Genomic DNA, 26,853 nt, shown 5'->3' with positions numbered 1-26,853 from the left:
ATCTAGGTGAATATGTGGCAAAACTAAAAAAAAAAACACTATTCACAGACCCTAATACCAGTCATTTTTGATTGAATCTGAAATGTAAATACTATCAGTGTTTAGATGTGCAAAGCTGGTAGAGACATAGCCCAAAAAGACTTGCAGCTGTAATTACACCAACAAGTGAATATTGAAAATATTGGCCCTGGGGAGCGGAATACAAATGAATGAGTCATTTTTCACTCTTCAATGTGGAAACAGTTTTGAAAACCACATGAACATACATTGAATTTTGAGGTTGTAATGTGACAAAATGTTAAAGGTTAAAGGGGTGTGAAAACATTTGTAAGGCACTGTACCACATACATAATAGTCGCACAATCAGATACATGTTCAACAAGATTTTATTCCAGTTCTGATCCAATACATTAAAATCATTTTTAAGCTTTTTCTCTGATAGCATAGATATCAGTGACACCCAGCAGTCGCTGTAATGTCATGTGGCTATGCAAAATCAATAAATAACGTGCAGAAACAAGAGTGCAATTTCACAATGGGGGCAGGGAATTAATTAGGTTGATATTGATAGAGACTCATCTTCAAGGGGTGACAGATGGGTCTTTAAAGAAATATTATATGTGTATTTGGTAAGGGGGTAAATGCCATGACTATCAGGAGCCTCCACTTCTTTAAATATGTAATATACAATTCAAACACCAAACACTGGGTAAGACTTAAAATTACCAAAAGGCCTGTTTTAGTATAGCAGCTCATAAAAACAACAGTCACTTGGTGTAGACTGTTTTTGGCATCTAGTGCACACCTCTTCAGTGCTTCCATTTTTTAAATGTATAGTCCATTAAATGTTAAGTGCAAAACGTTTTTACTAAATCTGAATATATCTGCTTTGCTTTGGAAAATCTAAGTATTCCTAAATTGTGTTTTAAGATGGTGATCATACATTTTTTTAGCAGGTCAGATATTAAAACTCTCTTCTTTACCAGGGAGCTACCAATAACAGGCAGAAGTGCACACAGTGCACATATTTAGGGTAAAATATATTTTTTGAAATTGTTTAGGTACAAATCTCATCAGCAATAATGTTGTGATTATCTTTTATTACTAAATATCTGTTTCATAAGAGGGCTAAGAGTTTCTCAAAATTTCAGCACAATCTTCTCGGGATCTCGTTAAAACTAAGTAAGAGTGTCTACTTTTTCAGTGGCTCTAAGCAGATTTAGATAAGAATATCGATGAACAGAGGTTTCTCTTTTAGTTTGCTCAAGCAGCATTTTGTGTCAGCAGGCGTAAGCCATCTCCATGGAAACATTATTAGCCATCCTGTTTCTGAGGTGGTTGGCAAAGTCCACCTGCGTCTGAGAGAGCACTTTGTTTATGATTGTCTTTGGGATCCAGCCCTGCAGATGACAGAGACAGCTGGTATTAGACAGACTATTGTGTTTAAACAATGTTTACTTTAGGTTTTTGATTGCAACCAGCTTATACCTTTAGATCTAGACTCAGCAACCAGGTGAACTTTGTCTTATTTGGGTCTTCAGCACAAGGCTTCATCACTATACAGGTAGGCCCATTCTCGGCTCTGCAAAGTGTCACAAATTAGGCTTAATTTGAAGAAATATATATATATACATCAGTCTAGTGTTCAAAAGCAGTGCCAGTACACATTATAGCAAGTAGATGATTAAACTCATTTATTTACCTGACTACACCTTTCTGCTCTGGCATTTTTGGGTGCTGAGTGGACATTCCAGCCAGGAAACAGGTGGAGCCTCGACGTTTGGCACAGCGAACACTCACAAAGTCTCTCGGTCCCACTACATTGCCTGGCGTCTCTGCTGACACTTCATGGGTAACCATGGTGTCCTGTCCAATCTTTTGAAGAATCTGGTACATCGCAGTTTAAAATGTTACCAATGACCTTGAGGTTAAGATCTGTGCTCTGGATATTTCTGGAGTAAGCCCAGGTGAAATCTATCTGTCTTACTTTGACTTGTTTGACATTGGGGTTCCATTCTCCCATTTGCTCCATTTTTTCCACAAGCTCTTCATAAAGGTTGTCAGGACGTTGCTCCAGCACCACTTCCAGTTTGAACACTTTCCCAATGTCTGGCAAGACTTTGCTCAGAACCTTATCTCCATTTGCCTGCAGAAATATGGGAAGAGATTCCTTCAGTCATCTGCCTTGCAAGTAGAACACAACTTGCATTACTGATGTCAGAGAGTTGTATCCATTACATCTAAAGTTTATTTAAACTTCAGTGAAACGTGTTCCTGTTCTGCTTTGCCATTGTACTCACAGCTACAGTTTCCACAGTCCAACCATCCTGCTCACTGAGGATGCTGATGGCTTTCTGCAGTGCATTTTCACCTTGCTTCACATATGACATCTCTTCCTCATTGTATTCCTCCTCCTCCTGAATCCGAGAACCTTAAACAGAGATCATGTAAGAAAACATCTCATTATATACTGCAACTCTATGAATGTTTTTTGGGATGGCAGGTTTTATAGCTTAGTGGATTCATGTCATAGCAATTCAACCTAGTCATCATTCTTCCTGTTACCTGAATGTCACAAAAGGTGTCCATCAAGGCTCTTTATTAGTGCCAATGCTTTTTAACAATTTGCATCAATGCTGTGGCTTAGAATGCTACATTTTCCCATTTCTATGCTGATGACACAGTTTTTTATGTTTATGAAAACAGTATCCCGCGGCTGTGTAATCATCTGTCATCATCGAGTTTCATGTGAGATTATTCTGTCGCAGGTACTTATCCTTGAAGAAATAAGCAAAACAAAAATTCCAACAATTCTACCTGCTACTACGCCTAAAAAACTTGCACATATTGAAATAGAGAATATTCTGAGAAACTTTATTTTTAAGTACCATAGTACCATCTTTTCAATAAATAAACTGTGTTTTTCACTACACATGAAAAATAACTTGTTGAAGCCACCTTACCTCACATTCACTGTGAATTATTTATAGAAACTCTCCTTTACAGATATTTTTATTACAGACTTTATGACATTTACTGTACTGAGTACTGAGTGTGTAGCCCAGAGGACTCGGGTAAATGGCCATTTAAAGACAACACAAAATCAATATGGATGGTTGCCCGTTTTAAAGTTTAAATGTTCTTGTCTTATTTTTTATAATATACCATTGTGTTCGAGTGGGGGAAGGTAATGTTTATCCATGGCCCAAAGCAGAGAAGGCACCTCAAAGAGCCTGGAATTAAAAAGTTTCTTTGCCTTGCGCTTTTTTAAATCTTTAAAATGAATTAATCCACAGTTAAATTTGCCTGGCTAAAAGGGGTTGAGAAACTGAGTTTTGCATGAGTAATAATGGTGGATGTTCTCTGAGGCCCCTATCAACTGTTTAAGAAGGTACAAAATGGTTAGATAGAGAGCGATCTGAAAGCCTGAGGAGCAGGAAGCAGAAAAAAAGTATCTTCCAAAGAAAAGGAAACCAGGCTACCAAAACAGAAAAAAGAAATGACAGGGAGAAAAAGATAAAACGAGGGGAACCAGCTGCATGAGAACCACAATTGAACCAACACAAACCATTTGAGGCATTATCAGTGGCAATTTTGGAGTAAAGGCAGCAAATTAGCATTTTATTTTGACAAAAGAGAATAAATACTATCTTTAATTGATCAGCATTAAATTTATTACTGCCAGCTATTTGACTTGAAATGCTCCAGACCTCATAGTGAAAACAGTTTGTGTCGATATTTCTGATATCTTTTCCAGTAATTGATTTTGACATACAGTATTTAAGATCAATGGGTTTCTTGTAATGTCAAGATTGGGAAGATGGTGCTGCCATCTGAAAAGCTGCAACAATGGACCGCAAACACTGCAATGTTAAAAAACCATGAATTTACAGAGAGTTAAAATTGGTCAACTGGAGATGCAAATATTCCAACTTTAAGGCCATAATGAATGATGAATAATGCAGTCTAATTTTTATATGTCCTACTGTTGATGCATTTGACTCAGATTGAATTCCTTTTAAAACTATTAAATTACTTAATTCGGTGCATTAACTACAATCTCAGGGATTGTGATGCATCAGGGTTCCCAACCTGCATGTGATTATAAAATACACAGTAGAATTAGTTCACAGTAAGACAGGAGGTACAATGCAAAACATGGCTCCTGTGCCTCTATAGACATTGCCCACAAAATAGTTTACTGCGTATCAAACATATATATTAAACTTGTCAGTACCACTGTAACATTGTAATACAAGTATTAGCACACCCTAGCCCTTCTCTTTATTGAAAGCCAGTTTGTGAAAATTTTACTTTTAAAACCTCATGAGGGACTTTTTTTCTTTTACATTTAAAACTATAATCTTGAAGATCTAATGATATTTTTTCTGCAAATAAAAATAAAGATGAATGAAGTCTTGCTATTTGGCTTTTATTGGGGTAGCAATGAGACATATTTTTCAATACAGATGTTTAATTGAGATTGTACTACTATCTTTGTCTTATATCATGTAAAAAATATGCGTGAGAAAAATTTATCAAGCGGGCATGAAGACCCACCAAACTGGTGCACCTGACAATATATAACAATATTATCTAGTGTGTTTAAAACAGTTCTCTCTTGAAAAGATTTACTTGTATACATAAATGTAAAATAAAACAACCAAAAAACAACTCACTAAGGAGAGAGCTTCGTCGGACTTGGCTGATCCAGTTACTAGGGCCTGGACCTGCCAGCCTGTTCAGTTCATGATGGATGGCTGCCAGTGCATTTGTTCTTAGACCTGGAAAGCAAGAGAACATAACATTTTTAGATGAAATTAGAAGCAACAAGAAGCAATTAGAACACGTTTGGCTCTGTTCTGTGTTCTTTCTGCCTAAACCCAGACTGCATGCAAACCTGAATTGGAAAAAATGTGGATTTCAAGCATGAAGTAAAGCAGGGGGTAGACAAGCAGGTCGAGGCAGCAGCGCTAAATGTCAGACCGATGGGATTCACTCACTCACTTGTCATGTTCCTCGTGTGCCTATAGGAGATGCCAGCGCACAGTTTAAAAGTTGCGGGCAGCATTTTGGGTTGTAGGCGTTTCTGGCACTTTAAAATAAAAAAACAAGAATTGGAAACTTTAAACGCAAGCAATCCAGCAAAAGTTTATGTCTGAGATTTAAAGGTTCAGCTGAGTAGCAGAGACTGCTTCAAAGGCTTTTTAGGCTTCTATCTGTGGGATGTTTATGAGCTCTTGTATATATATAGGAGGTCTTCCATCAAGGCCACCTTGCTATCACTGGATAGATAAACAGGAGAACCAACTAACTGTTCCAATGACCATGTCATCAAGGCCACCCTGTGGACATGACAAGCATTTCTCAGAGGCTCGCAAACTCTGTGTGAAATAACGTCCAGTGCCTGGGCCCGTTGCTTCACACACAAACAAACATTCCACAGTGGAGACTGCTTTCTTCATATGCTGGGAGAACCCAGAAGGGAGAGGTCAATGGGGCAGACCCTGAATGAGTCATCCATCCAGCCTCATGGTCCATGACCACATAATCACTGTGGAACTCAAGGGCAATGATGTTTCTCTCAGTCTGGCTCATTTCTCCCCCCAGAATGATTGATTTCTTAGAAGGCCGGCAAATCTTCAATGTCATTAGAGGAATTAACGCGTCAGCAACCCGAACATTCTGACTCGGGTCCTGGAGACTATTCACTTTTTTAATAGACAAATTCAGTGAAGTTTTACACAAAATAGTGCATTGTTTTCATAAGAAAAGTTAAATAAACCAAAACCAAAGAAGGGAGGTTTTTTTATATACCTGTACTGTATATAGGTGTAACTTCTGTCTCAGTTAACCAATTACTGGCTAACCAAAACAACAAATACCGAAGACTGGGCACATTTATCAGCACCCCTGGTAAAGCCTTAAAATAAATTCAGTTTTATTGCAGCAACCTAATATCACTTTCAAAGTTTTGGAAAAATCCAATAAATAAATAAAATCCTGAATAAGAACAATGTTTTTTCACAAAATAACTTTTGGCTCATTTATTGGTACCCTTGTTGTATATATGTTTACATAATTTTTTGCCAATAGGACCTTTACTATCTTCTCCTAAAAGATTTCACAAGGTTGGAACATACTACAGAGAGAGGACTGACCAGTCCTCTTTGCAGAATCTCTCCAGATCATCCAGAATGGGGGACCTCTTCTATGCTCTCTTTTCGTCTGCTCACCCCACAGGTTTAGTTCTTGGACTGAGCTGGCCAAAAAAGAAGATTGGTTTTGTGTTTTTTGAACTGTTCCTGTGACCCATTTTCAGTTTATTGGAACCCAAAAGACCATCATTTAAAATACGCTGATGTTTAGAAGAGTACAGGATAAAATGTATTATAGAAAGGATTTTGGAAGAGAATCAGGCCCACAGCATCACAGATCCTCGGCTGGCTTCAATGATTAGTTCAGAGTTTTAGAAGTGGGTTCTGTAAAGTTATTATTGGTAATAATTCCTTTACCAGTAGTTAAAAGATTTCATACCACCATTAACTTGTTGGAAAGTATATACATCCTTAGAGTGATGGAAGCTATGAGCTACTCAATTCTAAGATGTATCAAGCTACTTTATTAGCTGATTTGGCAGATCAGTTAATCATGAGTCTATGGGGACAGCCACTGGAAAATGGTAGGACAGAAAAACCTTTACTTGGGATTACTCACAAATGCTCAACTGCATCCATTGGCCAGAGACTACAGGGAAACAAGAAATCAGGGATATCTAATTAAGTTTCTACACACCAACTTACAAAAAAATTGTCTACATTTAAAAGATGCTTCAGCACAAATACATTGTCAAGATGTTTTTAAGGGTACCAATAATTGTGCCACAAGGGATTTAGTTAAAACTTCTTAAGTTTTTCCCCCACTAAAAAAATGTACTCAAATTAAAAACTGGATTTTTCTAAATTGCTAAATGTGATGATTCTGGGATTACAGATGGGTCTATTTGAGGCCCCTTAAATGTTGCCAGCACAGTCTCTTTCACTCATTAAGCCTCTCTTTAAACCTATAGTCTTTTATATGTGTAGTACGTTTTTACATTAACATTTTATTTATTCCTATACTTCGAACCCCTTTAAACATTGAACATAGGTAAAAGAAGGAAACAAGCATCAGCCATGCTTTTAAAGTGATCCTGTTTAAATAAATGTGAACACAGCCAGACAGAGCATGTTTGTTCTAATTTGACATGGTCCAAACACCATAGTTAGAAAATCAGATTGGATTTCCTTTGTCACTGATTTTAAAAGTTACTGTTTCTGCAATTTATTCCAAAAGGTTAGATAATTAAATGCCTCACCTAAGTTTGGTAATAACACATTACATCAAGCCATGTGCATGTTTCAAGAACCTTGCTTATTTCACCCAACACAAACACAAGTTATCTAAGAGTAATATTGTCTCAACAGGCTGCGCGTCATGAAAGCTCTCTGAGGCAACAGCCCAGACAATCAGAGAGCTGGAAACCTGTGAAGAGGGAAATGGCTCATCTGATTAGAGTCAGAGGAAGCATAGAGAAAATAGGAGGTGATTAATAAATCTCTCGCAAGAGTAGGAGAGAAACTGTAACCTCTGGTTGGATTCCCTCATTCAGCATGGGAACAAACAGGCCTAAGACAGGCTGATCAATCACACAGGCACAGTGGAAAAACACCCATGTCTCTTGTACTTCAAAGCCATTTTTTTTCTTTTAAGACAAAGAATCAGAAGGGAAACTGGGTCATATGCCAGATCGAATGAGTCCCTGTTTTTGGCAAGAGCAGTTCTCTTTCTATGGGCCTCCGTTTTGCGTCACACTGCTTTTGTCTAAAGTGAATTCGAAGCTGGGACGTGTACCTGGAAGCTAAAGGTCAAAGAGTCTGTCCTATAAGAACAAGAAGGTTTTCTTTTTGTGCTTACTTAATCTTTTGATTTCCTTAATACAGGTTAGAATATGCTTTACATTATGATTTGCTTTAGCCTTTTCTCATTTCATTCATTTGAATGTAGAGTACATTGTAATTAAAGTTTGTCCAGGTGAAGAGAGGTCATGAGTCCTGAGCGCTGTTGTAGCTAAACTTTCACCTGGTTATTGACACATTTATTGTTACAAACCTCTAAATCTACCAATTTTATATTTTGCGCAGACAGTCTTAAAAAATACCTGTTTTGAAGTTATTCCATTCAATTTAATAGAAAAGTAGATTCTAGGAGGACTGCATTAACACATCTGGAACTTAAAAAGTTAAAATGCTCAAGTTTAATTGAAGTCTAAACTCTTGAGATAAAGTCTACAGACCAAGCAAAAACACATCAGAGATTATTTCATAGTATTCTACAACTAAAGCCAATTTTATATAAATGTGATATTTAACCCTAAGTTTTTATAATCAAACCAAAATCCTGATTATCTACACATCCTTATAAATATATATATATATATATATATATATTAACTTTAACCAGATTCATGTGAGATAATCCTTTAAAAATTCAGTTCTTTATTAAGAAACATTCAAAGATTGATGTCTACTGTTTTAGTCTCTGAAAAACAAAGTGAAGAAAAATAATTTCTTTGAGAAACTTCTTCTTGATAGGAGGTTGAGGAGGTTATTTTCCTTGATTGCTGTGGTTTTTATATGTTAAACATTTCCTCCAAAAAAAATCATTTTTTAAACTCATCTGGCCAAGGAACATTATTCCAGAAGTACTGTTATTTATCCCTGTTTTTCTTATTCCTGTTTTAACCAGGAATAAATTAGTGTAATGAAAAAATGCAGTTTCTTCCAAGGAATAACAGATATCGCGTTTTTAGATATTTCATTTTACAGAAAAATGTAAGCTTTTTTTCAGTTTTTGTTGTTATTGTTTTAATATTGTTAAACTTGATATTGAATATACTATCTAAATATGTTACAGAAACACAGGCAGTTATAGGGTGTCCTAATTTGTTCACATAACTGTTTGTAGTTAGTAGTTTGTTAATTGATAACAGCAAGAAAATTTTGATCTATTGTAAAGTCCAGCTTATTATAGGTTGCGTTGTGACATGACTTTTAATGATTTTACACTTTTCTACAGCGCAATCATTTTTACATCAAGTATTACTGAAAAATATAGAATATTGGCACAAACAAATATTTTAGGATTTTCTTGTTTTGTAAGACTAACTTCTTAAAAATGAATTATTATTATATTCTTTTAAAAACTAAAATTCTTTTTAGTAGGACATGATAAGGTACAGCAACCCCAGGGCCACCAATGCATCTCTGCACATTTGACAGCCATAAAAAAAGGGAAATTGGGTCAATGTCTTAAAACACATGGACATGTTTGAATATGGACTCAGGGTCACATCAACAGAGCGATCAGAGGAAATACAGAGACGGACAAACAGTTGAGTATTCAAACTATAATACAGTTTATTAGGACTTGATTGACACAGTGGGTTTGGCTTTCACATGCACTCAGCACTTTGCTGTACATCACATTAAGAGGGAAAATTCCCTCATAGACTACCTAAGCTCCGTCCTTTGCTCCTCCTTCACTTCCCTTCAAACAAACTGTGTAAGTCTATGTGTATTTGTGTTCCACAGCGAAGCAAACAGAGCATGACAGTCAGATAATAAACAAGTGCTGATGTCAGTGTGGGAATTGTCTGGAAATCATGCTAACAAGGAGGCACTTCAGTCTGATTCAGATATTTCTTTTCTTTTACGCGTCAAGCACGCAGAGGAAAAAAGAACAGGCTTGTGTGAGATCAGGATAGTTAAAATTACTGCATGGAACAGCTTTCACCAGCTTAAAACAGGGAAATATACCACATTCTCAAAAACAAGCAGAAGAGCCAGTGCTCTTCCTCCCTTTTAATTGGCTGTGCTGCTGCGAGAAGGCCACTTCTTTGTGTGGAGATCCTCTGGTGTCGTCTTCTTCTCCTGCCCAGCCCTGACACCAACGAGCTGGGCTGATTAAAGAAGATTCGGATAGGGTAAACCTTTCAGGTAGCTTTAGATACCCTGTGTCTTCAGGTTACATTTGGACATAAAACAAGAGGAAGACCCTTTAGATTGTGAGGCAATTTGAAGAGCACACTGAGGGTGTAAACGGGCAAAATATCTAAAATAAAATCTTTACATGAGACAGCAATGGCTATGCAGCAATATCGTTTACATGGAAAAGGCATAGGGAGAACAAGAAGAACACTTTTAAGTCTCGGGTGTAAAAAAAACAAGTGGCATGAGACAGTATCAATACAAGAATGTGCCTTAATGATCAGAGGTAAAACATTTTCATTCGGTAACAAAACAGCATGATGTTATTTTAAATTGTGCAACTTGTAAGTCATGCTGAGTGCATGTGTTCCTCTCCACTCCATTGGGACTGTGCAGATGACTACCCAAAAAAAGGAAGAAAGAAAGAGATATCTGTTTCTGTACAGCATACTAATTAGTTCTCAAACTTCACATAATGCCAAATATAAAGTGACACTGTAAACCAAGGGAAACGTCTGAGTGAATAAGATGGCAGATTCAGTGGAATGAGGTATGCAGAAGCGAAAGGGATACAGCTGTCCATACTTACACTTGTCCATGCAATCAAAACACAATGCGGTTCTTACAGTTCTGATTGTGTTCATCTACAGTGCCTTGCAAAAATATTCATTTGTGTCACGCCTCCATTAGAAACTTTAATGTGGGATTCTGTGTGACAGAACACAAAATAGCACATACTGTGAAAGTGGAAGAAAAATCATACATGGGTTTTAACTTTTTTGTTTTTTACAAAGTTTGGAATGCATTTTTACTCAGCCCCCTTTACTCTGATACCTCTAAATAAGATGCAGTAATTGGTAAAAAAAAATGTATTCTCAGTATAGATACAGAAGTTCTGTGAAGGCCTCTGAGGTTTGTTGGAGGACATTAGTAAAGAAACAGCATCATGGAGACTAAGGAAAACACGAGAAAGGCCAGAGATAAAACTGTGAAGAACAGTTCAATCCATCAACTTAACCTGGAGAGTGTGTGAAAACTTATAAGGACACAGCCTTCTACAAAAACGGACAGGCCGAGAGCATAATCAGAGAAGCTGCCAAGAATCCCACAGCAACTCTGGAGGAGCTGCAGAGATCCACAGCCCAGGTGGGACAACCTGTCGATCAACAAAGGCCCCATTTAAAGGTTGTGCTAAGCCATCCAGAAGACCCAGCAAACATGTGGCAGGTGCCCTGGTCAGATGCACACACTGTGTGATGGAAAACTATTACTGCACATCACCCTGAAAACACCATCCATGTGGTGGCGATGCTTTTCATTAACAGGAACAGTGAAGCGGGCAGAGTTGATGAAAAGATGAATGAAGCAAGTCTGGAAGAAAGCCTGTTAGCGGCGGAAAAGCACTTATGACCAGGGCTGGGGTTCATCCTCCAGCAGGACAAGGACTCTAAGCATAGAACCAGAGCTACAATGGAATGGTTTAGATCAAAACATATACATGTGTTAGAATGGTCCAGTCAAAGTCAAGGCCTAAATCCAGTTAATAATCTTTGGCAAAAATTTTCACAGACATCTGAAAGAGTTTATGTAATTTAGCAAAGAAAAATTTGCCAAAATCAGTCTGTTGACATGAAAAAGCTGGTAGAGACATACACCAAAGAGTTGCAGTTGTAATTGCAGCAAAAGGTGGTTTTATAAAGTATTTACTGGAGGACTGACTGCAAATGCATGCCACACGTTTTAGATTTTGTGTTGTAAATAAAGTTGAAAACCACGTATCATGCGCTACATTATGTTGGTCAAGCAAAAACTCCCAGAGAAACACATTAAAGCTTGTGGTTGTAACATGATAAAAATGTAAAGACGTTCAAAAGTTATGAATAGTTTTGGAAGGCACTGTACTGTATGTGTGTGTGCCTGAAGCTGTATGATATGTCTGCAGGCTCACATTTAAAGAAAAGGGATCTATAAAAGGGATCATGCATCCTGATCCTCCGGTAGTTCTACACAACAGCTAAAAACCTTCAAAAAGTCAACAATTCAACATGACAACAGTATCACAAAACTAGAACTGCAATCTTTGGCCTGAGTGTACGCGAAGGCAATGTACATCGTGTGTTGAGGTTGCTGAGGTGACGTGCTCTGAATGTTTAGGAGTGATCTGAGGTATGGAAGGTGAAGTACGGAGAAATAATAAGTTAAGAGTTGTGCAGACGGTGATCAGCAAGGGGGAAGCGGAGAGATGAGAGAGATATTGGTATAAGATACAGGCCAGAAAGTACAAGACTGAAATGAAAGGAAAAAAAAGAACCTCTCTTTTTTCTTTTTCAAAAACAAAACTCACCAAGTCCACCCCCAAACAAGCTTTATTCCCTGTGGTGGTCTTTATTATATAGTGAATCCCCTGAATATCAGTTTGTTTTCTATCTTTTTCTGGTTCAAGAACTACAACAGTGGCTCTGTTCTATAGTCCAACAATCCTGAGGGAAAGAAAGGTTTGTCTGAATATTTCCACACATCTCCACAACATCAAGTGTCCTACTACTAATGTCCAGGATCTCAGGGCCCAGTTAAACTCCCCCCTCCCCCCAGACCCCCCCTGTGCCTTCCCCTCCCTTCACTACCCATGGGCTGACCATTTAGGCTTTCAGACAGGCTGTCTCCAGCTGCTGCTCAGGGCTTCAGCTGCGGACCAATCATCAACAGGAAAGCCCTTCCGAGCTCCTTCCCTTCTTGTGAGTGTGTTTGCGGGTTAAGTAGCTCCCACACTGTCACTGTGCCACTAGGGGGCAGAATTGGACATGGAATCCACAGAATTTACACTGGAAGACTGCACACGGCTGTTGGAGATGGACACATCTGGGTGCTGTGGAGTAAAGAGAGAGATAGAAAGAGATGCATAGGTTAATTTAAATGAGCACGTCTGGATCCTCCAGTGTATGTGTGTTTGCGTCCACTTACATGCCTCCTGAAGATCCTATCCAGCAGGCTACGTCTAGGTGGCTCTGGCGGCTGATTCCAGTCCAGATCCGGAGGTCTCATCCCTTGAGGCCCAAACACATTCAGATCTCTGAAACACTCCGTTTCTATCATCTAAAGGAGGAAATAGAAGATATAAAAACATCCGGAATGTGAACATTTATTGATCTGAAAATGAACGGAGCATTGAGAAATGCCTCGCTCACCTCATTCTGCCATGGGATGGGAACACAGCCTGTAGCAAACTTGGAGTAGAAGTCATTGTCAGTTTGGTCGAGATTTACTCCCTTGACAGTGGAGAACTGCTCTATGTCCAAAACATCCTTACAGTACACTGCCCGAGGCTGAGAGAAGGCAAAGACCGGGGGAGACACACAGGGTTGAGGGGAAAATTAGCAGATAATTTTATTCAAACAGAAAGTTGATCATTAATGTCTCTGAGCACACCATAACAACCAACCACTCACATCAGGCACAAAGGGAGGATCTACTATTCCAGCCTCCATCCTCTTGAAGTTGATGTTTTTGAAGAACGAGTGGACCTTAACGCCTGCTGCTCTATCAGCGTTACACCCCAGCCTCTGCTTGGGGTCTTTGGTGAGCAGCTGGTCGGGCAGAAGCAGAGCGATGAGTCATTCGGGTTATTTATCATTTATTTATATCTCTCTGTGTGAACACACAGCGTTTCATCCAGCCTCACCATTCTGCAGATCGCCTTTGCATCCTCTGTAAACTTGTCGTTGTACTCCTCCTCTTCCTCCTGCACTCTTCTCTCCACTTCCTCCCGCTTTACCCGCTCTTTCCGGGCACGGAAGGGCGATCTTCCCGCAGTCATCTCATAAACGAGGCAGCCAAGCCCCCACCAGTCGGGACTCATGGCATATTTTTCATTGTTGATCACCTCTGGAGCTGGAGAGACGAGGAAAGCAAAAAACAGGTCAGCATGGACAAAGAACTTGATAATATGCACTATAAAAAAGGATTTTGGATCGTTTTCAATTTTAGCCATTAATATCAATCAGTCAGTCATTTTCTACCGCTTATTCCATAGTGGGTCACGGGGGAGCTGGTGCCTATCTCCAGCAGTCTATGGGCGAGAGGCGGGGTACACCCTGGACACCATTAATATCAATTTATGCCAAATCAAAACTAATTTTGTTTTGTTTTTCTTATTATTAATTTTGAGGACAAACCAGTTGAACAAAATGATCCTAATAAATTTTGAATTTTCCCCATTGAGTTGAGTATATAGTATATATTTATTATTAAGTTTATATTAGTATTAAGTGTATATATTTAGATGTTTATCTTACATAATTTCTTTGGAGAAATTGAATGTATGCAAATATTTGCACAAATACAATTCTAACAGTCTGTTTTATCAGTGTGTCTTTAGAAACGTTATTTCTTACCCATGTAGCCTACTGTTCCCACTCTGCCTCTGATGAATTCTCCTTCAGGCACTTTGATGGCCAGCCCCAGGTCAGAAATGCGAATGTATCCTGCAGCAGAATCGCAGGTACATCAAATGATTTTGAGGACAAAGAACTTATATATTTTTTTGTTTTTGAAACCAATAAATGTAAAATAATGTAAACTACGTAACTCTACAACTCATTTTAAATGAACAAAATCCTTTCCTTCTTTGCCGATGAATAGTTTTTATACACTAACTGTTGGTATAATGCCATGTTAATTTGAATTATTCTTTTCAACCATTCTTTTCTCAGGGTGGATTTTACAGCAAAAAACTTCAAAATCATTGAGGATTGCCTCTAGTCTACACATGATCACAATTATACATAAAGGCTCTGATATGCACATAGTCAGGGACCAGTAAATCTCAAGGGTTTCATAAACTGAAGGATGATGGAAAATCATTGTCACTATGTGTACACAGTTTTACATCATCATAGACTGAGCGAGTGCCAACCACAAAAGTAGCACCTAAACGCATAATTGAAATTTACAATTCCTTAAATGGAAAAACCAAATGTCTTCTGGAGAAATGTTTTAATGGTCGGACGAGACAAAGACTGAGCTTTTTAGCCACAGTGACAACAAGCATATTTGGAGGAGTCACATAAAGCTTTCAAGCATGAGAAAACTGTCAAAACTTTCATGAACGGTGGTGGTAGCATCATGCTAAGAGGCCGTTTTACTGCCAGTGGTATTGCACAAAGTTGAAAGAATAATAAAGCAGAAGACTAGCTCCAAATTCTTTCACTTTATTGTAAACCAACAGCTAGATGGGTGAATTTGGGACACAACTTGGTTTTCCAACAGCAATCTAAACCACCTTTAATAAGTAGTTTCTCTGCCACTTGCTAAGGGACATTTCACCAAATATCAGTGGGGTTGTATGTGTAAATTACTGCCTGCATATACTGTATAATTTGGACCTGTGTTGAGTTTAGAAAATCCACAATAAGTTCAAACTTTTGCAACCAATTCTTGTTTGTAAAAAGAACTGAACTCTAATAGCCCCAAATTAATATGACATTCATGCCCGTAGTTGCTGTATGTAAATGCTGTAAATGGCCCTAAATGTTATAAACAAAAAATCTGATTAGAAAACTTACCATTATCATCTAATAAGATGTTTTCTGGTTTTAAATCCCTAAAAGTAAAAACAAATTCCATGAACAAAATTATCAATCATTCATTTTCACACACAGACCGGAGGAACAGTGTTGCTGATGTACACATTCTGTTGTAAGTGCTACCTATAGACGATGAATTCCCTGTGCAAATGCTCGAGCCCGCAACAGATCTGAGCCGCGTAAAACTGGACCCTGTCTTTGTCAAAGCCCGGCGTGCCCATGTTGTAGATGTGAAACTTCAAGTCCCCACCGTTCATGATGGTCAGCACCAGACAGAGAGCATCTTTGGTCTCATACGCGTACGCCAAACTCACCTAAGGAAATACAAGAGTGTGCAATGTGATGTGGTAAAACTCTGCTAGGACATACACAAGGATAAAATCCCAAAATTACTTTTACTCACAACAAACCGACTGTTGACTTTCTCCAAAATCTGCTTCTCATTCAGAGCCATGGACTCTCCTTTCCTCTTCTTGATCCTCTTCTTCTCCAGTTTCTTGCAGGCGTACATCTTCCCCGTTGCTCTTACCTGGCATGCACACACCTGGGAAGAAGAACAAAAAATATTTCCAGTATGTTACAGCAAAATCCCAATATTTTACTTCCAGCACCAAACCACTTCTCTTACCTCTCCAAATCCACCCTTTCCCAGCACCCGGTACTGTCTGAATGTGTCTTTAGTGATTGGTTGCCTGATAGAACACAGACACAGCAAAATCCATTAATAGATGGTTATGTGGTATCAATCAAGGTAGCGATATTATCTGTAGAACTCTATGCCATCCTGTCTCTGTTTCCTGTACAGAGGGTTGTGCTTCTTGTGTGTAATTTCACTTTCCAGACACAGATACAATCAATGCTGCCTTGAAAGCCTGCTGCCAACTTCAAACTGACCTCGATATGCATTTTGCAAAACATATACTGTTCTAAATTGTAATCATATCCTAACATAAATAATCATTAAAAATGATGATTTATCTGACATATTTAGGAGAGATGTTTTATTTATGTAATTTTAGAGAAAATTTATGAAGATTTATGCTTCACTGTAAGCTCTGTATAACTTCATTGAGACAAGGCTTAAAGCAATGTTGAATGAAAACATCAGAGATATACAACATATGGTTCCAAATCAACATGAAAAATTAAATACCTTTAAAGGTACAATCCACTTTATTTTTTAATGCTAATCTGTGAAATCATTTCTTAGTAACATCACTTACAAATTTTTATCTTACTTTCTACATTAATTCAAGATTTAGCACTTGCTGCTTAGGTTTTGTTCTACAATACATTTTTAAATATTCCTTTACAAACATGAAACTGTGGAGGATTTGTGATGCTGAGGGCTCATTTCTTTTCTAAAATGCCTGGGAATCTTATTCGGGTTCACAGCTTCATAAACTCTTTGGAATATCAGAAGGTTTTAAAGAAAACCCTGGTGAGTTTTAAATACATTTGTTTATAACAAAATCATATGTGCAACAATTATTCATACTCATGTTGTTGATACATTATAAAACTTCCAGTAGATTAGGGCCAACTGGGTTTTTATTTTAAATGTCCATGATGCCATATACTGTAACAATGTTCTCAGGGTCTTTTGAAGAGAAATAAGCCCACAGCATCACAAATCCTCCGTCGTGCTTGCACCAATCCTTTTTCTCCTACTGACTAAATTAAAACTTGGATTTCTCTAAAATTCTCAGTGTAGGATTTTATGGCTACAAGATGAATTTAAGGCTTTATAATTTTTTATAAGGCATTTTTTCCCACATCTTCACCTGTTGTTCCAACACAATCCCGAGGGTGTTGGATACAGCATAATTTTTGGCATTTCATACCATACTTCTACTCCTAATGACAGCAAATATTTTGTAAAATTACATATAAATTACACTACAGTCTGCATATAAAATATGACTTAGTGTAAACAATGCAGCAGCTTCATTTCCACAACCTTCCACGAGCTGAATCCTGTTCAGATTTTGACGAAGTTGAGCTCTTCTTCTATCTGAGAGCAGCCACATATGCACTAATAAAATCAATTTACCTTACCTAAACTGATTTAGCTAACAACCTTCTATTAAAACACATTAACAGTTAGTTTACTCCATGACCTTTAAAACTAATGTTGATTTTACTTAATTTTAATTTTATTTGTTTTCCACAAAGTGATAAAACAAACCCAACAAACCTCTCCAGCATCCTCCACTGAAGGAAGCGGTCAAAGTACATGCTGTTCTGATAGTCTGAAAATGGAACTCCACTCAGGTACTCATGGACCGCCCTGGTGCAGACAAACAAAAAAACAACAAAAAACAATATCAAGAAAAAGAAAAATGCAAGTCAGTAGTTAAAAATATAGTCACATGAGGAACAGGTGAGAGTGAATGAATGGCGACTCACTTGCGGCAGTCGCTGAAGATCTCCTTACAAGGACTGAGTTTGAGGTTCTCTCTGCATTGCTCTGCAAAAACGTCTGCTATGTCTACTCGCTGAGGTGACTACATCAACACATGTAAACATACACTGTCACAAGTATGCACACACCCAAATCACCTCAAAACGTATGCACCACTTCAAGATAAGGCGAAACACTAAACGATTTGCATTCCTGTACATTAGGTATAAAGTTTCTGATAGATTTAATGAGCACATGAAATAATTACACCTTTTTTTCTCAAGATTGTCATATCAACCTTTGTCAACGGTTATAAGTTTCTCTTTTACAATAGAGTCTGAACCTCAAAGGGTTCAGAGGTGTGAAAATACCAGAGAAGGAAACTTACTTGTTTCGAAAGAAAGGTCTTGATGATCTGCTCCCCCCTGCTTTTTCTTTTCTCATCAGGTGTAACCTCATAGTCTTCCTAAAAAAATCAAACAGCATCATTACCAATGTCCGGATCATGACTTGTATTAGACTTTATTAAAATTATTCCTGTGCACAACTATCACATTTAAGATCACGACCAGACCGGTTTATTGATTACTTAACCCTTTGTCTATCTGATGTTTTTAAGAACCGTCATACATTGGCCTGTAGTACGTTTTTGTTGCAGCAAATAAAAGCTTTTTTAGTTTAGTTAAAGAATTTAAAAGAAAGTGTTGCAGATACGATCAGAGGTCTAATTGTCATCAGCATGATATTAATTTTGTTCTTTTAATAGCTTATATGAATAGTTCTTTAAAGTTTGAGTTATTATACATAATATGATTTCAAAGCATTTAAAAACAGATAATGGGTGCACATGTTTAATTTTATTGTTAATTTTCTCTAATCTACACAATCCAAATTAGACATTGACCCTTAAATATATACCTACACTTAACTCCTAACCCTACACCTGACCAATGTTTGGATAAATATTTCAAAGAAACATGTGAAGAAACCAGTCTTTTGCAGCAGTCAACAAGGTCCTGGCATAATTCTGGCCTGATATTTGACCACTCTTCTTATTAGAGATGATAGAAACTCTTTTAAATAAAATTAAAAAAATAAAATAAAATGGCTGGTTTCCTGACACAGATCCTGCTTTTAAGCATACTTTATACATTTACATAAGATTTATGATGCGTATTTGGAATCAAAGTCATGTTAAAAACATCCACGTTTCATCTGCCCTGTGGTTGACTTTAGAAATTTAAATTTGATGAATTTGGATGTAGTCCTTCTCTTCCATTATTTTATCAACTTTGTCTGATTCACCAGTAATACTAGCAGCAAAAGAGACCCTCAGCATTATCCCACCACCACCATGCTTGACAGTTTGTACAGCTTACTTTGGTTCTTCAAACATTCTTCCTCACTGTTGCTAAATAGCTCACTCACTCTTAGACTTGTCTTACTAACTGACTAAATCTATTACTAATAAAGACATTACCATCTTTACATACAAGTGTCTATCGTACCAACAGGCAAAAGAAAGGTGGTGGTGTCGCTATTTATGTTTTTACGCATCAATGGTTCTGTCTGAGTCTAAATGTAAGCAAATTGAGTTTTTGGCCTTGAATGTGGAAATAACTAATTCCCTCTCTGTTACTGTTGTTGAGTGCTATAGGCCTCCTCCTGCTATCAAGGAGGCATTATCATTCTTAAAGCGTTTATTGCCTAAATAAATTAAAATTAACTCTAATTGGCTGGAGATTTGAATTGGGACTGGCTAAATGTAGTTTCTGATTATATAATTATTTCTGTGAATCTATTAATCTTAGCCAGTTGGTCAACCTACAAGGCCAAATCCTAAAAGGCCTGATAAGTCCACTTTGATCCATTTAATTCTAACAAATGTCCTTCATAAATTCTCATCCTTCTGCAATGATTTGAGTGGTCATTGTGTTGTAGCTATATCCAGGAACTGCAAAATCCCCAAATGTGAACCAAGCAACATTAGGAATAGAAATTTAAAGAAATGTAATGAACAACTGTTTCATCGGGATTTGTCCTCAGTAAACTGGTGGCAAATAGATCTATTGCCAGATGTTGAGCTAGCTTGGACATTGTTTAAGGAAAATTGTTTTAAAATTGTAAATAAGAATGCTCGCATCAGGAAATTCAGAGTGAAGGGAAAACCCCTGATTTTCTCCAGAGTTGTCAGATACCATCCATCAGCGCAATGTGGCATGGGCCAAAACCCATCAAAACCTCCTGGACCAGACTTGATTATGCCTTACTTCTTAAAATTGGCAGCTAATTTTGTAGCACAGCTTCTTACAATCCCTTTCAATGTCACAATCCAAAACAAAGAAATCTCAGTTTGGGAGTGAGCTTTTGTTACTCCTTTATTAAAAAGAGGTGATCCAGCAGGCCAACTAACTACAGGCCAATATCAAATTTGTGTGTCTTGTCAAAAATTCTTGAATCACTTGTTTGTGATCAACTAAAAGGGTTTTTATACTCAAATGAACTTATGACAAACGGCATTCAGGCTTTAGGAAAGAGCACAGCACCATCACTGCAGCTACAAAAGTGATTAATGATGTTCTTGTTGCTCTTGATCGAAAGCAGTATTGAGCCACACTTTCTATTGATCTGTCAAAAGCTTTTGATGCCGTGGACCACGCTGTTTTAAAGCACAGGCTTCTTTGTTTGGCACTGTCAGGTCATGTAATTTCCTGGTTCACAAATTATTTGAGTGACAGGACTCAGTTTATTAAATGTGACGGTCTTTGGTCTAAATTCACAAGTGTCCACAAGGGGGTGCCGCAGGGTTCAGATTTAGGTCCCCTCCTTTTCGTTATGTACATTAATTAATTAGGACAAAAGGTGTCTAATGCTAATATGCATTTTTATGCTGATGACACAATTATTTACCGTTTTGGATCAACCCCTGCTAAAGCCGTTGAATCTCTGCAGAAGGCTTGTAATGTAGTCCAGCACACACTTCTGCAGCTAAATATGGTGCTCAATGCTGACAAGACTAAATTTATGTTATTTGTAAACACCCAGAGGACTGTGTTCACTCTTGAGAGAAATATCATAAAGAAGATTTACACGTACAAATACCTTGGTGTCTTGCTTGATGACTCCCTTACCTTCAAGTCCCAAATTGCAAATCTTGTAAAGAAACCCAAACTCAACTTGGGTTTTTTCTTTCGAAATAAATTTAGTTTGTCTTTTCAGGTGAAAAAGCATCTTGTCACAGCAACATTTTGTCTATTTTACATCATGGAGACATGTTGTATATGAATGCCTCCACTCAGTGTCTTCAAAAGATTGACAGTTTATCATGCTTCTCTGAGGTTTGTTACTAACTGTAAAGCCCTAACCCATCATTGTGCACTGTACTATCGAGAGGGATAGCCTTCTTTGCCACCCGGAGGTTGCGGCTTACTTTTATTTATAAGGCCATGCATTGGCTGCTGCCCTCCTAATCTGTGATTTAATTTCACAGAGAAGCGTTGATTCTTACTCTTTGCGTTCAAATGATGATTTGTTGCTCTATGTTCCATTACCCTGAACAGAACAAGGAAAAAGGGCATAATGGGCTAGTATGACATTCATGCAGATAATGAGCATATATACCCTTCTGACCAGAGCTGTACATGTTAAGTATTTCCCATTAAAATTAAAGATATAAATCGTGACTCAAATGCTATTATTACTTCATTAGCTATTATGCCTGCAAAGGAGTCATGTGGCTATTCGTGTGCTTTAGTGCTTATGAGCATGACACCAGACATCACTACTAATCAGTAAATTGTTGTGTAAATGTGTGAATGTAAATGGAAGAAAATGACTTGAAAATGTAAAAGTGTTTTTTACCACTTTTACCATTCTCTTCTTTCCAATTGTAAAAAAAAAAAATCCAACTTTTCGTTTTCATAAAATACATGTTGAATGTATTTTAATTTGTAATGATCCAGGGTTCCTGTGGAGCCTGGAAAAGTCTGGAATTTGGGTTCAGTATTTTCCAGGTCTGCATAAGTATGTAAAAAGAAAACAAGATTATGGAAACATATTTGTTTTCTGTGATTTATTCCCTATTCCATTCTGTGCTTCCTAATGTCCTTCTTTCCTCATTTCCTTCTACACTTCATTTATTGTGTCCATCCTTAATTTCTTTCTTGTTTCCTTCCTTTTTGCATTTTTGGTGTCCTTCTCTCCTATCTTGTGTGCTGCCACCATTCATTTCTCATGTTCTTCCCTCATCCCTTCATTTTCTCCATCCCTTCCTTCCTTTTCTCCTCAGTTTTTCCTGACCTTCCATCTTACAAGTTTTGTTTTGTTGTTGATACCATATGTAAAGCCTTCTCACTGCATAAATGTATGCCATAAATTCATTGTGAATGTTTCTATTTTATTTTTTTAAATCCGACTAAAAGTATAAGAAATACAAAAATTTGAGTCTGGAAAATTATGGAAATTTTACATACAAAATTACGGGGGAATCCTGATTGAAGCATATGCTGTTTGTCTGTGAAAAAGATCTCTGACTCTGCATCAGTATGTCTCACAGTCACAATCACATAAACATAGTTTGCTCCCGGCTTAGTGCTGAATGTAGACAGCTGCTGAAAAAAACAGGTCATCGACTGCTAGACGCACTGGACATTTTCGCAAAGGCTGCAACATGAAAGCGCTCAGATGTATTTCCCAGCCAGTCCTTTTAACTTCTACGAAGGGACGGGGGAAGCAACATGGTGTTTGTGATGCAAGCTGGCCCCCCTCTTTCTACAAGCTGGGTTTTTCCAGCATGGGTTCGCGTTGCCTGGCAATCCCACAGTAAACACGGTGGGATTCCTTGAGGTCCTGGAGTGTCACAGTGTGTCACACCAGCGTCACCCAATTTCCACCACAAAACATACACACACATACACAGTCATGCAAACACAGTGCATGCACAAAAAACCAAAGAGCTTAAGTGAAAAATCGATTGAGAAACCATAAAGCAACTGAAAAATAAGAAAAAATATATAGGAACAAATATTTATTGTACAGTGAACCCTCGTTTATCGCTGAGGTTACGTTCCAAAAAGAACCCGTGATAGGTGAATTCTGTGAAGTAGTCAGCTTTATTTTTTTACAATTATTATACAATAAAATACTCCATAATACATTGAAACCAAAGAACAAAACCTGTTTTCAGGCCCAAGCATTTGTTGAAGAAATAAAAGTACTGTATAAACGTTGTTTTTTTTTTTTTTTACAAATAACTACTGTACTGTAAAATAATAATTTTAATCATTAACACGAACTGAAGGCTTCAAATTGCGGAGATCAGCACCACCCACCGTGACCCGAGTCATTGGATTAGAACGGGAGAAAATGAAAAATGATTATGAAAAAAAAAATACAAGGTACAGTAGGACAAATAGTGACTCATGTATATTTCACTGCTCTTCTGACTGAGCCGCTGCATCCTGACTCCCCTCTGTAGGATTTTTTTCTTCTAAAGCCAGGTGTGTGGCTAAAGTGCAGGTGTGTTTTTTCGAGAGAAGAACATAGTTATCGGTAGTTGTTGTCGGTAGTTGTTTTACGTACGTGTACATATTAAACCGCTACGTTATTGGCACACAGGTAGAGAAGAAGCGGAGAGACTGTTTAGCCAATCAGAATGCAGAACACAATGCACGATGCAAATCCGTGAAGCAGCGAGACCGTGAAAGGTGTACCGCGATATAGCGAGGGTTCACTGTATACAAAGAAATATATGGAAAACCATTGAAATACAAACAAAGGATAGTGATTGTTATCAGAGTCTTTGTTATCAGACGTTCCTCTGGTATTACACACACACACACACACACACACTCTGAGATATCCTGCAAACACACAAACATGCGCTCGAACCAGAAGAGTGTTCTGGGATTGGGAAACAATGCTGTCGTTTCTGTCCTGTCACATGCCCCACAAAGATATTCTGGGTGTTGATAGATACAGACCTAAATGTGTCCCGTGGGAGCTATTTTGTCTAGACGCAGAGTGAGAAATCGGAATGGGGGGGAGACAAGCAGGGTAAACGACCAGAAGATCTGCCTGTTTGAGTAATCGAAGCTCTGTTGAACCGTATTACAGACTACAATGCAATCAAAATAGTTCACTGAAACAGTTTGATGACTGACAGGTAGCGCTGTTTTTTTTCCTTCCACGCAGACAACATTTGCCCTTTACTGTCCTTTATAGAGATGGTCACAAGCACTTTAAATAAAGAAAGATTTGCAACACAAAAGTAATACAGGTCTTTGATTTCAAGCAGCAGCTAGTTGTAAATCAAAACAGAATGCTAATTTCTAGCAAACTGCTGTAGATTTTCTAGGCTAAAAACAAAATCCAAGATACGCTAGTTGTCACTAACTTTTTATAAAACAAGTATTTGTTTTCATACATCACCTGGTATGTAAATCAAAACAAAATGATAATTTATAGCTATAAAATATCAATTTTATTAGCTGCAAAATGAATTTATGTTGTCTTTAGCTGGTAAATGAATATTTCTAAGCAGATTCTAGCTTTCACTTTTACAAGCTAATACTAGGCTTGAGTGGCTAATGCTAACACTATCTTGACATTCACACTTGTATACTTATATTAAATAAGGGCAGTGTTGTCTTGTCTAAATCTGGGTACCACGTAAAGAAATAAGGGGCTATAAAATCATCAGTATATATATTGATACCCCTGCTGTTGTACAGGAATTTAAAATTAAATTTTTCATTGCAGGTAAGAGTCAGTGTACTGCCATTTGAAACCATACAACTACTCCCTCCATAAGAAAACATTTTGAAAAAACTACACACTAGAAGAGTTATATTGAATATTCTTATAAAAGTTGCCCTGTGATAGGCTGGCAACTTGTCCAGGGTGTACCCTGCCTCTCGCCTAATGACTGCTGGAGGTAGGCTCCAGCCACAGTTCGGATAAACGAGTAAAGATGATGGACGGATGGATTCTCATAACAAAAATATTAGCCCACTGATCAGAACTCAAATCATTCTTTTACCATAACATTTTAAACCTTTCACTGAGAAAGAGAAGCAGGCCATCCAATGCATGTTTGAGATAGAAGGCGTGATAAGCTTAACACTCCTGACACTAAAGAAAATTCTACTAGCCTGCAGTTAATGTTGGTGCTTAGGTTATATGACTAACAGTGTGTCAGGTTGCAATGCACGATGTTAGTCTATGTACCATTTACATTTGATAGAGTTCATTTAGAATTGTTTATGGTAATTTTGAAGAGGAAACAGCACATTTATGGTTAGTTCAATATGATGGACTACAGTGGGTCAATAAATGTCCAAACTGCAGTTTATGAGGTAAATGCATCTAGGTGGTTTCTTAATATTAACCAGTGAAATGTTTCCAAAAAATATTAAAATATTGTAAAGAAGGATTAAAATTAAGATATTTTGAGGAAAAGGCTGAATAGGGGGCTGTATGACCCCTGCTCTTTTCCAATGGTTATAATCAGTCTGACAGAGAGAGGTATCCCAATCCTTGTGGTTTTTAGTATAACAATGACCATCAGTGGGACCCTTTGTGAGGTGCCTTGAGACGACATTGTTGTAAATAAGCGCCATTTAACTAAATAATCTGAACTGAAACTATCTGTGTAGTTATGCTGCTATAGGCTTAGGCTGCTGGAGGACATAATGACCACTTTCACCCTCTTCGCTACATTGTCACACTACTCTCCAATTTTGCATTATTTGCTGTTATTTCAGCTTTTAAACCTTGTTCTCTCTTTTCTCTTCCTAGAAGCTACACCTGGCCTGACTTTGTGTCTACCTTTGACACCTTTCTGGAGAGAGGAATCGTCCGAGCTTCTGCTGGCAACAACTTAATGCTCACCCTCTACTGATGATCCACATAGCCCTGCCTTTTAGTGTTTAATCATTTCTCTCTCCTAGACATGGAAATTGACTGAGCTTAACTGTAACATACTCTATGTGCTCTTTTTCAGACTCTAACCTTGAAAACTGGCTCAGAGTTTATCTGTTCTTTCTTTCTAGGTGAAACAACTAAAGGAGCTACATCCATTAACATTTACTTTTCCTTCCCATAGAAAGTACTCCTGGATCAGTGCTTCTTTGTTCTCTTTGTGTCTCTGCTCTGTTCTCTCAAACCCCCAGTCGGTCGTGGCAGATGGCCGCTCAAACTGAGCTTGTTTTTTGCTGGAGGTTTCTTCCTGTTAAAAGGGAGTTTTTCCTCTCCACTGTCGCTACATGCATGCTCAGTATGAGGGATTGCTGCAAAGTCAACGCCAGTGACTGTCCACTGTCTCTACATGCTCATCCAGGAGGAGTGAATGCTACAAGTCACTGACTGGATGCAATCTGCTGGGTTTCCTTAGACAGAAAAACTTTTTATCCAATTTGAATAAATAACTAACTCTGACTGCACTGTTCAATGGACTAATTGTAATGTATGAATCTGACTGTTGTGAAGTGCCTTGAGACATGTGTTGTGAATTGGCACTATATAAATAAAACTGAATTGAATTGGTCTAGAAATGGGTACCTTTCACATTTGAACCGATACGGTACCAATAGCCTGGACTCATTACAGGTACTCAGCAGTACCAGTTTTCGGTACGTTTGTGTGTGTTTATGTGGTAATAAATGTTAATTCGTTTAATGATAAAATCTCAAATTTTTTTCTCAATTTAAAATCTTTAATTAATATATCAAAACAACATCCAGCTGTTTGTATTGTAACATCTCAGTTGTTTCAAACATTTCTTCTCCCATGTTGCTGCCTGCAGAAGACGAGTCGACAACGGATGCAGGCGTGCTAACGG

General features: G+C 37.8%; 2 protein-coding genes across 2 annotated transcripts in view; both read right to left on the bottom strand.

Annotated features, from left to right (window-relative positions):
• Positions 1-370: 370 nt before the first annotated feature.
• On the bottom strand, positions 371-5,212 carry star (steroidogenic acute regulatory protein). The gene is made up of 7 exons (XM_047381172.1): positions 5,008-5,212; positions 4,680-4,784; positions 2,301-2,431; positions 1,988-2,146; positions 1,703-1,887; positions 1,489-1,582; positions 371-1,400 (listed from the first exon to the last, which is right to left on the bottom strand). Exons 1-7 carry the CDS (start codon positions 5,069-5,071, stop codon positions 1,281-1,283), a joined length of 858 nt encoding a protein of 285 aa, XP_047237128.1. The 5' UTR covers positions 5,072-5,212; the 3' UTR covers positions 371-1,280.
• A 7,431-nt stretch (positions 5,213-12,643) lies between these two features.
• grk5l (G protein-coupled receptor kinase 5 like) overlaps positions 12,644-26,853 on the bottom strand; it is a 40,143-nt gene continuing 25,933 nt past the window's right edge. The window contains exons 4-16 of the mRNA XM_047381171.1: positions 18,403-18,480; positions 18,020-18,117; positions 17,808-17,900; positions 16,239-16,302; positions 16,014-16,154; positions 15,734-15,924; positions 15,590-15,627; positions 14,420-14,509; positions 13,708-13,916; positions 13,475-13,612; positions 13,214-13,351; positions 12,990-13,121; positions 12,644-12,894 (exon numbers count right to left, since the gene is read on the bottom strand). Of these exons, the coding sequence (XP_047237127.1) occupies positions 12,811-12,894; positions 12,990-13,121; positions 13,214-13,351; positions 13,475-13,612; positions 13,708-13,916; positions 14,420-14,509; positions 15,590-15,627; positions 15,734-15,924; positions 16,014-16,154; positions 16,239-16,302; positions 17,808-17,900; positions 18,020-18,117; positions 18,403-18,480 (1,494 nt within the window). The 3' untranslated portion in view covers positions 12,644-12,810. The remainder of the gene's footprint in view (positions 12,895-12,989; positions 13,122-13,213; positions 13,352-13,474; positions 13,613-13,707; positions 13,917-14,419; positions 14,510-15,589; positions 15,628-15,733; positions 15,925-16,013; positions 16,155-16,238; positions 16,303-17,807; positions 17,901-18,019; positions 18,118-18,402; positions 18,481-26,853) is intronic.

This window comes from Girardinichthys multiradiatus, chromosome 12 (genome assembly GCF_021462225.1).
Source record: "Girardinichthys multiradiatus isolate DD_20200921_A chromosome 12, DD_fGirMul_XY1, whole genome shotgun sequence".
NCBI classification, from domain to species: Eukaryota; Metazoa; Chordata; class Actinopteri; order Cyprinodontiformes; family Goodeidae; genus Girardinichthys; species Girardinichthys multiradiatus.
Note: the sequence above shows the minus strand (reverse complement) of the source record. Positions and strands in the feature narration are given on the sequence as shown.